General features: G+C 40.6%; 2 protein-coding genes across 7 annotated transcripts; both read right to left on the reverse strand.

Annotated features, from left to right (window-relative positions):
- Nucleotides 1–634: 634 nt before the first annotated feature.
- ccdc169 (coiled-coil domain containing 169) lies at nucleotides 635–8,618 on the reverse strand. Of its 2 annotated transcripts, XM_071505998.1 has the most exons (9): nucleotides 8,461–8,618; nucleotides 8,297–8,379; nucleotides 8,038–8,148; nucleotides 7,443–7,483; nucleotides 5,974–6,072; nucleotides 5,474–5,527; nucleotides 4,803–4,903; nucleotides 3,676–3,825; nucleotides 635–3,522 (listed from the first exon to the last, which is right to left on the reverse strand). In XM_071505998.1, the coding sequence occupies exons 1-9, from the start codon at nucleotides 8,535–8,537 to the stop codon at nucleotides 3,423–3,425; spliced, it is 816 nt and encodes a 271-aa protein (XP_071362099.1). In that variant the 5' UTR covers nucleotides 8,538–8,618; the 3' UTR covers nucleotides 635–3,422. The 2 variants fall into 2 exon arrangements, with proteins under 2 accessions (XP_071362099.1, XP_071362100.1); XM_071505999.1 differs by having other exon boundaries at nucleotides 635–3,825; nucleotides 8,461–8,617.
- A 388-nt stretch (nucleotides 8,619–9,006) lies between these two features.
- Nucleotides 9,007–16,019, reverse strand: sparta (spartin a). Of its 5 annotated transcripts, none has more exons than XM_071505982.1 (8): nucleotides 15,910–16,019; nucleotides 14,299–15,103; nucleotides 12,325–12,519; nucleotides 11,678–11,828; nucleotides 11,239–11,433; nucleotides 10,856–11,017; nucleotides 10,528–10,618; nucleotides 9,007–9,733 (listed from the first exon to the last, which is right to left on the reverse strand). In XM_071505982.1, the coding sequence occupies exons 1-8, from the start codon at nucleotides 15,915–15,917 to the stop codon at nucleotides 9,469–9,471; spliced, it is 1,872 nt and encodes a 623-aa protein (XP_071362083.1). In that variant the 5' UTR covers nucleotides 15,918–16,019; the 3' UTR covers nucleotides 9,007–9,468. The 5 variants fall into 5 exon arrangements, with proteins under 5 accessions (XP_071362083.1, XP_071362085.1, XP_071362084.1 ...); XM_071505984.1 differs by having other exon boundaries at nucleotides 14,299–15,128; nucleotides 15,910–16,015; XM_071505983.1 differs by having other exon boundaries at nucleotides 14,299–15,128; nucleotides 15,791–15,947.
- Between the last annotated feature and the right edge of the window lies 1 nt (nucleotide 16,020).

A 16,020-nucleotide genomic window follows, 5' to 3' on the forward strand; every position in this document is an offset into this window, starting at 1 on the left:
CATTGTATACACTGGGGGTCTCAAGGCAGCTGAAACCTAAGCTATAAGACCCAGACTCTACAGAGCAGCTTTCACATTGACCAAAATGCTTTGTGGCAACTATGGTTTTTCATTTCCTGTATGAAGACTCAGATGGGATCGTATGTCTAAATGATTTTAACATATCATGTCGACTTACAGAGGACTCCATAAAGCAACATAAAGGTTACGCCTATGGGAGGAAGCTTGTTTCCTCCCATAGGCTCTGAAGTTTGTTTGCATGTGGCAGCAGGAAATAGTCTCTTCGAGCGATGGAAGTGATAAAGACCACTGACCTACATCCCGGCCTCCGGAGACCACCTAATTCCGCTCCATCACCGCTCCCTGATGAACCATGCGAGTGAGTGCGTGTTACCCAGCATTTATCTGTGCCAGTGGTAGTGAAAGTTACAGCCGCAGTCTGTTAAAATACAGCCCTATCACTGTCTTTACAGTGGTTTCACACGTGGAAGACACTGCTTTACACGCTGAACATGTCACAACTTTACGTTTCACTTTCTTTGCGGTCGTGTAACATTTGTAGCATCTACTTAATGCTTGTTTTCAAAGGTCACATCCCATCTAATTCAACAAATCCAAAAACCAAACCGCATCAGACATTTTAATGGAAAAACACAGTATGTGATTCCATCTTTTATTGCTGCTTCTGTGAGCATACCTGCTCGCATGAACATGCATATGAATTCATCCAAGTGTGCGACAGAGACAGAAAAAGACTTTTTTTCCCCCCTCAATCCACAGATTTTTCTATTTTGAGGAGATGCACGCACACACACACACACACAGGGACTGGTTGTGCGTCACCAACTTGGGGCTGACAAGGTGTCCATGTCTAAATAAATCCTGGGGAATCAGGGCATGTGTGGGGGAGACTGTCTTTAGACCAGTGGAGGACAAGGACAGGACACAGTCAAGGACGTAGAAGCCAGGCCGTGGTCTCATTTCCAAAGGAATTTGTGAGTCAGTGTTGATATTTGTCAGTGTCCACATGTATTCAAATAACAAAGGAACACATAAAAATGAGAACTGGATTTCAGCATTGCTGTGAATTCATACATTTGTAAAATTTTAAAACCCAGACTTTCATTTCACACATTCTTAGATGCTATTACATCTCTGAAGTAATCAAACAGGCAGAATATAACAGGTTATTTGCATCCTCATCTGTAACAGTATTGCAGCTGACCAATAACTGACTGGCCAAAGTAAAATCTGAATGATATCGGCTTGGTAATATTGCATGGGTAATAAAATGATTCCAATTCTTCATAGAGGCCATCTTTGCTCCTGAAGCATGACAAGGCAATTTCCTGAGATTCAATTGACTGGTATATAAAAAGATGGAGGATTTTGGCATTTGCGAGTAAGGCTATCAAAGTCTCTTTGCAGACTATACAGAGCACAATTAATGTGGCTCAGACAATTTTATGATCTGCTATCCATCATTAAAAAAAAGGAGAGACGATTACTTTTTTTATACCAAGACCTTCTCTCAGTGACTCATGACTTCCATTTTTTTGACTTCAAACACAAATAAACACAAGTAAAAGCCCAGTTTAGCACATCTCTGCAAATGCATGTCTGTGAGGTCAATGATGATTGAATTTCATTTAGAGTAATTCTGAAAATTAAATCTGTCTTAATTTCTCAGCCCAGGGTGGAAACTTGAAATCCAAACCCCCTCAGACTGTTGACAGATGCTACAAAGATACTCTTTCCATTCTCTTAGTAATGATTGCACCTTTTATGCTACAACAATTTCTTCACAAATTTGCACAACACAGTTTGGTGTGTGAGCACGGGGGTGGCCATCGAAGTCAGAGTCTAACTCAAGCGGAGTCACATGTACATTTAGTTCACGTGTTGTCATGTCAATGCACGCTTGCGAATGAGTCTTCACTATACACCCATGCACTTGCACACATGCTGAGTACAGAGAGAAGAGCGAGCTGAATTAGCATGAGCAGGCAGCAGTGGTGAGATTCATGGTGTTTTGACAGATGCTGTAGTGATTTGTCACCATGTTTGACCTGTCAGCAGGGGGGCGCAGGATGCATCGAGTTGTGCTAGAATGAGCCTGTGCATGAGACAGAGAGAAACAGAGAAGCGAGGAAAGAGGGAGAGAGAGTGGCGCGTAGCAAATGTGCTCACTCTTTCATACGGCAACATGGACTGGCTATCTTCAAATGAAGTCATTAATCTAAGACAAACAACCTGTCATTGCAGCACAGTCAGGATTATACACCAGCTCAGCCAGCCATACAGTATCAGAAATAGGAGTGGACCTGTAAAGGAGAAATACACCCTAAAACACAACTCGCACTGTGCTGTTCCAATGATTTAAGACAGTCAAGTCAATACCAGCAAACACAAAGAAAAGTCTCCTGTAGCTGGAAATGAGAGCATTAGGAGAACCGTAGGTCTTCGGCTGATACTTTTTGGAGTCGTTTTATTGATTGAATAAACTGATAATTACTCTGTGATTGCACCATATTTCAGGTACTACATCCAAACTAGTTGCTATATATCAACATCTGTATATAGAGCTTTTCTATTTTAACTCTAACAGCTATTTTCAATCCAATATTTGTCACTAAAAAGTTAAAAAGTTAAAAGTTTTTTATTCATTCATCCTGATGCTCAGGGCTTGATTTTGCCCCTCTGGTTGAAAGCCAGTCTTGGTTATAAAGTCGTAGAATAGATAATACATAATTCATCGTTATGAATTGTTATTTGCCTGTGACCTCTTTGTCTCAAAATCCAATTTTAGGTCTGAATCCATAAGAAAGTCAATATGTCACTGAACCTGCAGACCAATTAATGAACAAGAAAACTGAGAGAGACAGACGAGAAGACAGAGTGATGAATTCATGCTGGTTTTGCCTATAAGACCATATCCTTTGTTATGAGATACTGCTTCAATTCAGTGTTTTGAGGCTGACAAGAAGTGAACCCATCCTCCACACTCAAGTGAAACAGCTTCTGGCACTTTTCATATTCACTACTGCATCTTATATGGATACAGATTTCTCACACCCACATTTGTAAAGGTGGTCAGTGGGTGAGATGAGGGTGGATGGTTGCGTTGTAGATGAGCTACATGCAGAGATAGAGTGGTGCTGCTTACGTAACAAGCCGTAGGAGGTGGTTTGTAAAAAAGAAAAAAAAAAAAAACTGCAGTGACACTAGAAATGTCAGACTCAGCAGGCTACTGGCACATTAAGAGATGACCCCCCTATACCAAAGCCTGTAATATCCCTGCCTCTATTTATATTCTTCCTTACAAAGACAAAAAACAATGCCAGACTTCATTATAAATGTGACATTTTTATACCACAAGTTTAGTGTAACACTGTATTTGCCATCAATTGTAAAATAAACAATTACAATACTAACTGTGGCACATGGGTAGAATATCTGCACAGGAGTGGATTTGTTTCCTCACAATCAGCCTTAGAGAAATGTGAACAAGTGCACAGGAAGCTAAAGGACACAATGAAACACAATGAAATTATAAGTATATGGGAAATGTCTACTGCAATCATTCCAGTATGTTTTTTTCCTTTGAATAAAACAGCTAAATCACCAGCTGTGGGTTAGGGATTGTGTTTCAGGCAGTGCTTTAAGGTGGGTAACCTGCTTCCCCTTTGGGATTTCTTCTCTTCTCTTCTCTCTGCTGTTACTCCACAACCACCTCCTCCTTTCAAAAGCGCTCCTCCTCCGTCTTCATCTCTTTCTTTTCCTTTCTTAGAGTCAGGCTCTGGCTTCCTGCTGGTCTCTTTCCCTCTATGCACCAAGAGATAAGAGGGAGACAAGTACAGTATGTGAATGAATGCTGAGTTCATTGCTCTAACAGATCTTCTGTTTCCTTTTGTTTCATTACATAGGCGTGTCAGCATTAAAGCCATCCCTCAGTGCAGCTCTCTACCAGCTATCTGTAGATTGCTGTAGTTTTAACAGTGACTTTAAAACTGAATTGTAAATTTGGTTTAAAGCAATAACAATATTCTGTACATAATTACTATATTTTAGTCAATTTTTTGCTGTTTTTAGTTCCATGTTTATACTGTACAAGTGATGTAATTTTGTGTATCCCATATAAATGTAATCATATGTGTCCCTATATCACAAGTGATGATGTCATATATGTCACCTATAAGGGGATATATTATTATCACATATATACATCCTCTGGATACATGAAGTTATAAGTTTATAACATATCGTACATACATAAACATACATATTTGTATGGGATAGACATATATGTCGATATACAGAAATGTTCCAATTTCTAATAGGTTTCATGTATAATTTTTACCTAAGTGTTTTTATTTCATATGTACATATATTTCATATATGGAAATTCGATATATGTACACATATTACATTTGCATATGGCATTACTTATAATTATGTGTCCTGTATCTTGTTTTAGCTCTGTATGTCACTGATTGTGATCTGCCAGCAGTCTGCAGATGAAAATGAGCTGTCTGCTAACTCTGCTAAAATACATCAAACGGCAGCATTTATTTCATGTTTAATATTGTACACAGTCCCTTATAAATAAATCAAACAAGGAGTGAAAATAAAAACAAGCTGGTATCATTATAAAGCATTAAGACACTCTCAAATGTCACCTATATGAACATAACCTATAATTATTATTATTATTAATTATTAGTAATTAATTCAACTCTACAGTCATTTTTGAGGCCCTAGTTTGTTCACTGAGCAGTTGTTTGTATTTTTGTGTCCATCACCTGTAACTGCTGTGCCTCACTGAGCTCCTCAGTTTGCCGTCGAGTGCCCTCTGTGGCTGAGTGGAGTACTGTCGTCTTTGTGCTTCAAGGGTGGAGGACAGCTGTGGCAATGGACAGTAATGGGCATGATTACATAATAATAATAATAATTACATAATAAAATATAATAATAATTACAGTAAGTACACTCCAGACACATAAACATTACAGCATGTTTAGCTGTTTGGACATGTACTGTACGTGTGCTTATTTTGCTCACAGCAGGCGTCAGCCAGTCACATGCTCCTTCAAACATAAAGATTTGTTTTGAAAATGCTGTGACAGAAATGCAGTTGAGTGTCCTTGCAGCTGCATTAGTTCCAACCCTGCAGTGACCAGTGCTGTTGCAGCATAAAGCAGAAAGTCCTTGACTAAGTTTTTTTCGTTGAACAGGGACTCACCTATTACATAACAGGAGAAATCAGCACTAGAGGATGATTGAGAAACCCTAACAAGACCTGAAAGAGAAGCGCTACAGGACACCAGCGTGCTCTACATACTGTACCGTCCTCTTGTAGCACTTAACGGTTCTTCAGTGAATATTCAGTGATTCGTAGTAAACAGATTTGGTTCGAGAGCTACTACAGGAGTGATGAACACCCCTGTTGACATGGATGGAGGGGAATGCTTACCTTAGCAATCTCTGAAAGATATGCTCGTCTCTCATCATTGGTTTTATGAAAAGCCTGATATTTGAAAGAAACAGAAGCCATCAGTAAGTCTCCAATGTTAATGAGCAACAGATTACAACAAGGGATTACTGGCTGCACATGCTGGGCGTTAAACCTTCATTCAACTAATATCTTGCTGTTTGTTGAGCAGAACAATTAACAAAGAACCCAATCGCTAAACTAAGAGCATATTGGCCAAGTCGTAGCAGCATGGGACAAAGGTTAAGGTTCCATTTTGCATCAATGGTTGTTAAAAAATAAAGAATGCAAAACAGAAATATCAGCCAAATCCCTTTTAATCCATGGCTAATGATGGTCATTTGTGACTGAAATATTTATTACCTGGAGAAATTTAAAGCTGCTTGTATAAGAAATAATAAAACTGGACCAGAAGACGTTGTGACCTTCAGTTATACTCAGCACAGAATCTCTCTAACAAGCAGAACAGCTGAGACCAACACCTTTCCCTCCTGCTCAGTTCTGAGATGACAGTCCATCAGCTGACTCTGGAGGTCAGACTTCTCCTCAGTCAGGAGCTTCAGACGCTGTCTCAGTGTTTCCTGCGGCAAAGTGTCTCCATTAAAGAGATAAATTCACAACAAAGAGGCCACAAAGTAATAAAGGTATCGTACTGCTGTTGTCTAATTACAAATCAGTTTGTACACTGTGCTCTCTACTACTATCAAACAATAACAGAGTACATTAATGCAGAAAACACGAGTACAAGAATGGATTAGGCTCATACATTATTTAATAAACACATTAGAGCTGAGACGCGGCGAGGCTACGTGAGATTTATAGCACAGTGCAGATCAATGAGACCTGGTGCATTTCTGGGTTGGGAACAGTCTCTTCCTTGTTCTTGTGATCCCAAAATAACCACCTTACAGTAGTCTGCTGTAATGATTTTCAGTGTAGTGTGTTTAAAGATGCAACATTTGAAATGCATCTGTCCGGTGCTTTCCTGTCAGCCAAGTAGTTTATGAACGGCTGCAGGCTGGAGTTACATTTACATGTGTGCGTTTGAATGTGATGTAAAAATACTGCATGTGTGCATTAATTCTATTTATTTATATATTGCTTGATGCTAATTAACAACACAAGACATTTTTCCACAGAGCAGAGGATATTCACGAACCCAAAGTACGTGTCATTAAAAGCATCAGTTATGGTATCTAACAAAAATAAGATAAGATAAAAATAAGAATTTAGTAGCTGTATGAGCAGTGATGCTACAGGACGCCGCATCAGTGCTACAAATGTTCAAACAAAACACTGATTATCTGTTATATCGTTCATTTTTACACAACACCGTGGTCCAACATTTACTCAGTGAACTAATGAAATATAATCTGTATTCTTCTCACATACTCAGGCTGTCTTAGTGTCACGCTCACAGTTTGACTACAGATCTTCAGTCCACAATCTTGCGGTCACTCCGTGGCTACACTAATGAGCATCTGTTAGTTCTGCCTTAAGGCACACAGACACACACACATATTTAAACTGCAGTGTGCAACCTTTCAGTGTGTGCTGTGCATTCATATGTGTGTGTGTGTGTGTGTGTGTGTTAAAGCATTGTAATTAGCGTGCATTACTCTCCCATGGTGTGTAATCCTGTGATTACAGTGCTGTGATTAAACTCTGGTTTATTCAGCCTGCATCAGCGGGAGGATGGAGGGCAGCTGGCAATACAATCCCCTCTGTCCTGCCCGCCTTCTCCCCTCATTCTGTGTCTCTGGCTCTCTCTGCTGGTGTGTGAGTCTGAGACCACGCTCCCATTCACCTGATGTGGAAAGCGGTCTCAGGCTTTTGGACTTCTCTGTACACTTCCAGATCTCTTGCAGGCCATTTGTTTTTTTTAAATCTGCACTTGAAATAAAAAACAAACTAAACAAACTAACACCAATACAGCAAAACAGTCACTCACTACTGTCATGTCATCGTAAGATCGGATGGAGGCCAATCGATCTGTGAAAAACAAGAGAGTGCGGGAGCATTACGTATGCATGCATTCAATTACAAACTTTCTTTAGACGGGTTAATATATTAGTATCTGCTTCGTTTGTCATTATACACTAGTACAGGTGAGAATGATTGATTTGAAGAGTCTTCAGTGCAGTGTTCAAGGGATTTGGAGAAATTCTATCATCCAATACTTGAATATTGGAAGTGCCTGTAAAACAGCAGACAGTGAAATACAATAACACACAATTTATACAACATCTGTAAAATGGGGATGTGAAATAAATGACCTCATGTGCAATGCTACACTTGCCTCTTTTAAACACCCATGTTCTCTCTTCTGTCAGAGCAGACAAAAAAGCCTAGATTTTCTTTTTTTTTTTTTCAAGGTGGCCAAAAGTGGTTTTGGCATTTAGTATTAGTATAGATGTATTGCAATGATACAGTTCTTGCTGTGGAGAAAGTGAACCATCCAGTACTCTGACAATTTCCAATAAAACCTGATAAATGTACGTGCAGCATCAACCCCTTTAAAAGCTGACAGTAGCCCGTGAACTTACCCATGGGGTTGCCCCGCAGGTCCTCCAGTCTCTCATGAATGAGTGAGATCTGTCTTTCCAGCTGTCCATTTAGCTCTGTCTGTGTCTCATACCTTGTCTTCCACTCATTCCCTGACACATCAGTACAGAGAGAGGAAACTGTCACATCACATTACACCCAACACTGAAGAGTGGCCAAGCTGATGGACACCAGTGGACACCAGCTGACCTAAGCCTGTTGTGAGATATCCTCTTAAAAAGTCACTTAAATATCACTCACCCTCCCCGTCAACACTGTGCAGCCTCTCTTGCAGTTCACGCATCGTGCTCCGCAGGTCAGACACCGATTCTTCCAGCATTTCTCTACAATCAAGAGCCAGACGACGCTTTGTTCGCGGTGGAAAACATTTCATCTCCTCGATAACTCCGTGAAGACAAACTTACTTCATTTCCCTGTCCTGTTCGAGCTCCGCCCGCAGGCCCGCCAGGTCGTATTTGCTGTAGTCGCTCTCTGCCGCCATGTTTCCTGAAATCCCGACATCCGAGTCAACAAGAGTTTGTGCCTCCCGGTTTCCATGGAGACCGCTGCTTCCGACTAGTTCAGGAAGCGTCGGAAATAATGGAGCAGGTGTGGCGGCAGGTTTAAAAAATAAATAAATAAATAAAACCCTCCCCCTTGGTTTGAAATAACAGCGCACTAATGGTTCCGTAAATTCCTATTTTTATTTTATTTATTTATTTAGACAAGCAGCCATTTTATAAAGCTCATTTCGCGCTCAATTGCGTCTAAAAATGAACTTCCACTGTACACGGAGCTCTTAATTTAACAAACTACATTAATGGTCGATAAAGGTCAGTTGATGTATCTCGCAAAGGATCTAATTACAATAGAAAAACGACGTTTGTGTTGTGCGTGTGCCAGACAGAGAGAGTTTTTCCCTCCCTCTTTAAGAATACCTTGAACATCCCATACAAAAATTAGGTAAAATGTGAAATTTATAATCCTTTTTTATACAAAGTTTGTATATATTTCTTAACATTATTTTGGCAACTTTCATACAGATTTCAACACAGATGAGTCTACATAGCTATTGGCAAAGCAACAAGTTACCTGGGATAGATACTGAATGCAAAATTTAATCTACAAAACACATAAAAATACACACAATATATAAATATACAGGCCTGCAATACGACCACAAAGACATCAATAGTTTTGTCTGCAAATTTACAATCACAAAATAATGTAGCCGATGTTCACGTAGAGAGACATAAATAATGTTTAAGTAGGCCTATAATTGCACTTTGACATAGTCTCATTCCTGAGTTTTTGCTACCTTGTTTCTACAACCATAATAAAACAAGAAGATATCTACTAATATCTAACTGCAAATGTGGTAGTGACCCTTCAAACTGACACTTTCCAGTAAAGCATTAAAATGTTGTGGGAATTTATTTTTTCAGCTCTCGCTCCTCTTCTGCTTTTCTTTTCCCTTCTCCCTCAGTCTCTGCTTGATGTTCCTGTCTCCCCGCCTCCTTCCCCTCAGCTTCTGCCGACTGTCCACCCTTGCCTTTGACCATGGCCTTGGCTGTCTCCTTGCCTGTTGTCTTCAGGAAGGCTTTGATGCCCAGATTGTCAATGTTGTATGCAGTCAAACCAACATTGATCGCTGACCGGACAGCTTTGTCTGTGGCTTGGCCTGCATCGTCACCGTACCTTCACCATGAATAATACGGTGGAGTTAGGAAGAGTGGTTTGTTGTAAGAAAATAAATGAGGATGTGTACAGAACTGAAATGCTGGAGCACATATGTGATATTTGTTCTGTTGTCATTCATGCCAAGACACCGTAGTTCAAGAAAAACATAGTCATATTACACCGTGTAGCAGTTTTATTAGTAATAAACCAGGAGAAAGGGCTACAGATGGCATGAACAGCAAGAGCATTACCACCCAACACAAGCAGACATTTAGCTGGAAAGACACACACCAGAGGATTAAACTACAAGTCACAAAAGAACCCAAAATACATACTCTGTCCAGACATTGTCCAGATTGTCCAAACAAATCAACAGAAGTCAGTGTCCGTGTTAGCTGTTGCATTAGATTTTGATCAAATCTTATTTCGGGTTATTTTCTGACTTATCTGAGTTAGTGTAAAGAGTGTGCACGAAAGTGTTGAGAAGGGTTAGGAGTTAGTTCACAAGTCTTTGCCTTTACTCCCTCGTGCAGTCATTTGTTGCTGGACATGTTTATTAGATTCTCTAAGCCCCTAAATCTGAAAAGAAATAGGTGTGAAAGCAGGTCAGTCTCCCAGCGTACCAAGAAGAAAGCAACAAGTGTTGTTCAAAGTGACCAAATAGATTCAGAAACAGGCTGAAGACAAGAGCTACAATAATTAATTTATGATTAGAACCTTTCTTTCAATCAAGAAGCGGGAATTGGAAATGTCAGCGGAAATTGAAAATGTCATGTACAAGTATATTGGTGATAAAATAACTTTATGCTTACTTGTACTTCACGGTTGTGACAGTCTCTGCTGCAACACTTCTGCCAACAACCTTTGCTCCAGTCTCCAGACTGGACCAAATAGTAGAGAAACCTGGTTTGGATGTAAATAAAAAAACACTGATTACTCTGAAAAAGACTGATTACCCATCTTTAATCAAACATTTGAAAATTCCAAGACATGACTAAATATTGTGTCATTTTTGTGTTAGATGGCGCAAAAGACATGAGAATAGTGCAAGACCATGTACAAGTACATATATGATGTGTGTTTAAAAAAAAAAAAACCTTTATGCTTAGTCCTGAAATTGTCTGTTCTGCTAGTTAATACCTTGTACACTGCTCGCTGCCACAAACTTGGCTCCATCCAAATTGGAAGCCTGGCCCTCTTTGTTCTTCTTCATAGAGTCTGGGACCAGCTTAGCGCCATGTTTCTTCACATGGGGCGCCATCTTCTCTGCCACGTGTCCTGCCACCGTACTCACTCCATTAACTGTAACACAAGAAGAAGCATATACATATATATAGATACACAGCAATATTAATTTACAGGACAGGGAACTAATAGCAGGCATGTATTCTTCAGCCATGTGCAGAAAAGCAGTTTCTATCTGTGGCCTGAAGCAAAATTCTGGACCCTGTACTGTTTGTATGGATGGTTATATTCTCAGTGGGATTATTTCTAGTCCTTCATTTATTGGTTTAAGTCCTTACCCAAAAACTGGCTGACTCGCACAGCACCTCCGGTGGCCTGTTTAGCCACCTGCAGACCTTTAGTGACACGGGGGCTGACCTCTGAAGGAGTTTCCTCAGGCGTGATATGGTCCCGGATCTTGGCTGCTCCTTTCTGAATGGCCCTACCTGTGGCCTCTGCTCCTTTTGTAAACCCTTCACTCAACCGTGTAGCTCCTACAAACAGAAACATTTTGGTTGACCAATGTACATCAGGAATATCATCGGCTGTTGCTTTATCAAAATATCAATTGCAGTCAAATCAAGAGGTGGTTGAACACCAAGTTCCTTCAGGAAAGCTTGTTGTATTAATAAACAACACCATCTAGTGGCCATTTTTGTGACACATGAACAACTACTGTGTAAACAGTCTGTGTACATCACTGTGTAGAGATATTTTGCCCGCAGGGCTCAAACACACCTGACAAGATTCCTTGTGCCATCTTCTCACTCCACCCAGGAAGTGGTAGTTTTTCCTTCTCCTCAGCTGACACTGTCAGTCTTTTTTGATCTGGACCGAGGGGGACCTTCATACTCAGGTTGATGACCTCTGACCCTGCCCCCTCTGGACCCTGTAAGGAAATACATTGTCATATGCTAAACAGCTATTATGAGAGGGCACATCTTATATTGCTTTTGGAAGGTGCGTACACCCAAACAGGTCACATACTGTATAGTTCATTTCTGTAATGTGACCTGTTTTTACCAACAACATAAAAACTGTTTTGTACTTCCTGAAGACCCATGAGACAAAAGAGGCACACACTGTATATCTAAAAACAGTAGAGCATGCGGTGTGAGAGCCTGATGACGTCGCAAAATTAGTTTTCAGTTTCAACAGCACAGCACCATGTTTATTTTTGTTACCACAATAAAAGAAGGTGACAACGTAAATGGGTGTGTATGTGTAACAGGCAGGAACTCTAAAAATGAAGGAACAGATTTTTACACTATGAGACACGCTCCTCAAACACAGAAAACACCCTAAACATACCGTATCAAAGTATCCGCTCCACCCACATGCATTCCTGTCTTTACATTTGCTAAGTCCTGACAGTAAAGACTGACCTGGATCCTGAGCTCAGACAGCTGTGACAGGAGGTCCTGAAACATCTCTCGGTCGGCAGCGGGCAGTTCAGAGGACAACACTATACCCACATAGGACCCTGGGGTCCCCGCCAAAGAGTCAGGGAACATGTAGATCCCAGAGTTTGCCAGCAGAACTGGAGTGTCTGCTGTCAGTGGGTACAGCCAGTCACACACCTTTAAGACACAAAAATAAGAAGGTTGGGAGTGATGAAAATCTCTAGGTAAGGAGTCATCACCCATGTATCATCATTATCAAAGAGGTTGTATTCACTCTGATTGTTGTAGCACATCCATTATTCTTAGCAATAACCTCTGATCTCTGAAATTAGACAGAAAAGCTTCTGTTGTGTCCTTATCTGCTTCTCTATGGGTCAATTCATAAAATGTGAACTGAAAATCATCCCTTGCCCAGAGGTATTCTTCCACTTTACTTCATACTGTATGTTATTGGGCAGTTTAGGGTTAAGTTGCCTTATTGTTTTTCTAGTAAGATTGTAATTTCCCACCATGCAAAGTGTACCCTACTTTTCAGGATGCATTACAGGATTTTAGCCCCATCAGGGCTTGTGTCAGTCATCCGTACAGACACCATATAGATACAGACTTGCTGCTATATCATGCCGCTGGTATGCCACCCAACAGAGTGACCTCTGTGAGGGCGCAGGACACTGACCAGCAGCACAACAGAAGCGCAGAGTCATCTGTTAATGGGACCATTGTCTTGCCGGGAAACAAAGCAAGGCCAGAATACAGGAGAGCATCCCACTGGCCTGGTGTGATAGGAAACAGAGTCATGGGGTGGACTGCAGTATACAACACAGTATAATACGCTCTTTGTGGTGGTGCCAGAATACATTATTGTTGTTTACAAGTTTTATATTGACTCAATGCAAAAATCATCACACTGAAGCAGCAGGTTGGCAGAAGGCTCCACGTGATTGGGATCAGAGCTGATAAAGTCAAACTTTGTGATGGGAGCCTGTGCCATAAAAGTTAGAGACACTTTTTGCAGAAACTCCAATACTTGTGTTCTGCTAACAGGATAAAACATACAGAGATTACACAACAACATAATGGAGAGTAATGCTGCTCAAACATAAATGCATCAGATGTGCTACGTACAGCTCAACATCATCCATTTAGGCTGCAAACATATTACATTTCACATCACTTAGATATATTCTAAACACTGTTGGAAAAAATACAACATCTATATAACAATAAATAAATAAAATAAATATAACATCAAATATAACAAAATATAGCACCTGGCCAATCGATTTAATCTTCAACAGCTCAAGTGTAAAGACAATAATACACTGTCAATGGAGCTAAAACAATCACATAATAAAATTAATCAATAATTAGATGTCGACTGACTTAAAATTCTGCAACTTCGATAAAAAATTCATAACTGATCAAAAAAAAATTCACTGTTTCTTGTTTCTTAAATGTGATGCAATTTGCTGTATTCATACGATTGTAAACTGCTTGGGCTCTAGGAAATTGTAAAATGTGTTTTTCACTGTTTCCTGAGGTTTTATGGACCAAACTAATTAATAAATCAAGACACTAATCATCAGATTAATCCCTAATGAAAATAACCATTGGCTGCAGCACTAACCGTGACGTTTTTATTCAGTCAGCAAATTCAGTACAAATAAGTATATGTCATGAAAAGCTATCTTAAGTTATAAAGAAAGAAAAAACTGCTACATCACCAAGACAACACCGTCTTTTATAAGCAGAAAGTGTCTCTGTTACTACTACTCATAAACTGAACATATATGACTGATAGTTACTAATATAACTGGCCTAACAGTGATGAAGTGGTTCACCTGGGGTAGTTCATACCTACAAACCTCCAGGAGAAATGCCAGGGTAAAACGCTTTGCTGACATAACATACAGATATATATAGTGACATAATTATCAAAACATACTGTAAACTTACATGTAGAAATGCTGAGGGTCTTCCTGCAGTCGAAACCTTGCTCTCACTGTCGAATGCGATGATGCGAAGGTACCCAGGATTAGACAGGGAGCTGACCTGTCCATCTGGTGCCACGAAAAACATCTGCACCCCAGAGGAAATGTAAAGCAGCTCGGTTCCATCTCGTCTTGCAGCCGCTCCAATCTGCTTGCCTGACTCAAGGCCTCCTCCAGCAGTACCATAAGCCAGGCTGCGGTGCCCGTCTGTCGGCATTGGTGTGTATGCTGGAGGCTCGTCCCCTGGGTGAGCCATTGCTATAGTTTCTGGGGCCACTGCAGGGAGCGTATGTCTAGGTGGTAGAGCAGGGGAAACAGGTCTGACAGGGGCTGTATCTGGGGTTGGGGTAGTGTTCTGGTTGTTAGGGGATATGGTAGGGTACAGATGGTGGAGAGAACTGTGGGGAGGCTGACTGCTAGGTGCCAGGTCTGGGTAAAGATTGGGAGGAAGATCCATCAACAGTCGCTCCCTCTGGCCCCCTGTTGTCAGCTGAGAAGTCTCCAGGTCAGAGAGGTGGGTGCTGACAGTACTCAGAGTGTCCCTCATTCTCTGTTGAAGCTGCCTGGCCGTGTCCCAGGCCACTCCCTGGTGCCTCTCCCCCCCAGTGGGAACTTCCACTCCATGGGTAAGGTGTTGTTGGCCCTTTCTGTAATACTCCAGCGCCTCTTCTCTTTTCCCGGCCTCTTCGGCCGTCAACCCACGACTCAGTGAATGAAACGCCAACTCATACTGGTCCTTGATGAGCAGCAGCTCAGCAGGCTCTGCCATACTGAGAAATAGATGTAATATAGAGACTAGAAAGAAACAAATGGAGGCAGAAAATATATCAAGATATCTCCAAAGATTTTTTATACTAGTGACCAAAAAACATCAGTCATTTCATTTTTAGTTGTTGTTTTGTTTTTTATACAACACACAAAGAAAATTTCAGTTACTGATGGACTGTAGTTTCTATTTTGAAAATTTCCTTTGAAAACTGAATGGGAGACAGTGGGAATGTAATTTTTTTTTTTTTTTTTTTAAACGTAAAGGATGAAGGCATCAGTGGGGGGAGAGAATAGTAAGTAAACATAGTATGTTGACATACTGAGAACATAGTATGTACATTGCATGTCAATAGTATGTCAACACTGCCACAGGTGCTCTGACCGCATCACGTCAAAGTAGATGAGTCAGTGTGAGAAACATCTTTGTAATGTAATGGAGGCTGTGAATGGCTACAACACACACACACACATACACACACACACACACATCAGGTTTTACCTGAAAAACAAGACCGTGAACTTGCATGTGAGCTTTCACTAGAAATGGGATTAACATAAAAAAAAATACTAGCATTTACGAGGTAAATCTCAGTGTTAAATGTATCAAACAACAACAACTGTTACCTTCTCAGACATCACTCCTGATCCCTGGGCAAAAATGATACAGTTCTAACTTAAATCTGACTTACCTTTAACCAAACTTCACTGTCCCGAAAAAGAAAGAACAGAAAAGTATTTCCAGAGAGTCTTATGTCAGTTTCCGTCAGTTCTTCTGTAATTTCATAGCTGAGAAAATGCTCCTACTTACATCAACATGCCTTCACTTCTCTCACTGATTGAACTTGACGCACCCCCAGCAGCGAAACACCGGCGTCACACCAACCAGAGCGACAAAAACGGCTTCCGGCCAAGACTTTCA

Source organism: Trachinotus anak, unplaced genomic scaffold, assembly GCF_046630095.1.
Source record: "Trachinotus anak isolate AG129_WGS33_773 ecotype Australia unplaced genomic scaffold, CSIRO_AGI_Tana_v1 ptg000020l, whole genome shotgun sequence".
Lineage (NCBI taxonomy): Eukaryota > Metazoa > Chordata > Actinopteri > Carangiformes > Carangidae > Trachinotus > Trachinotus anak.

Bases quoted from the DNA above. Each gene is read 5' to 3' on its own strand.
- ccdc169 (XM_071505998.1), bottom strand. From the start codon at position 8,537: ATGGCGGCAGAGAGCGACTACAGCAAATACGACCTGGCGGGCCTGCGG. The intron at 3,826-4,802 runs GTGATGGACACA...CTTGGTGCATAG, and splicing joins GTGAGGCACAGCAGTTACAG to AGGGAAAGAGACCAGCAGGA. The intron at 3,523-3,675 runs GTTACCCACCTT...TGTGTCCTTTAG, and splicing joins AAATCCCAAAGGGGAAGCAG to CTTCCTGTGCACTTGTTCAC.
- sparta (XM_071505982.1), bottom strand. The intron at 11,829-12,324 runs GTCAGTCTTTAC...ATTTCCTTACAG, and splicing joins TGTCTGAGCTCAGGATCCAG to GGTCCAGAGGGGGCAGGGTC. The intron at 10,619-10,855 runs GTATTAACTAGC...CATCCAAACCAG, and splicing joins GGCAGCGAGCAGTGTACAAG to GTTTCTCTACTATTTGGTCC.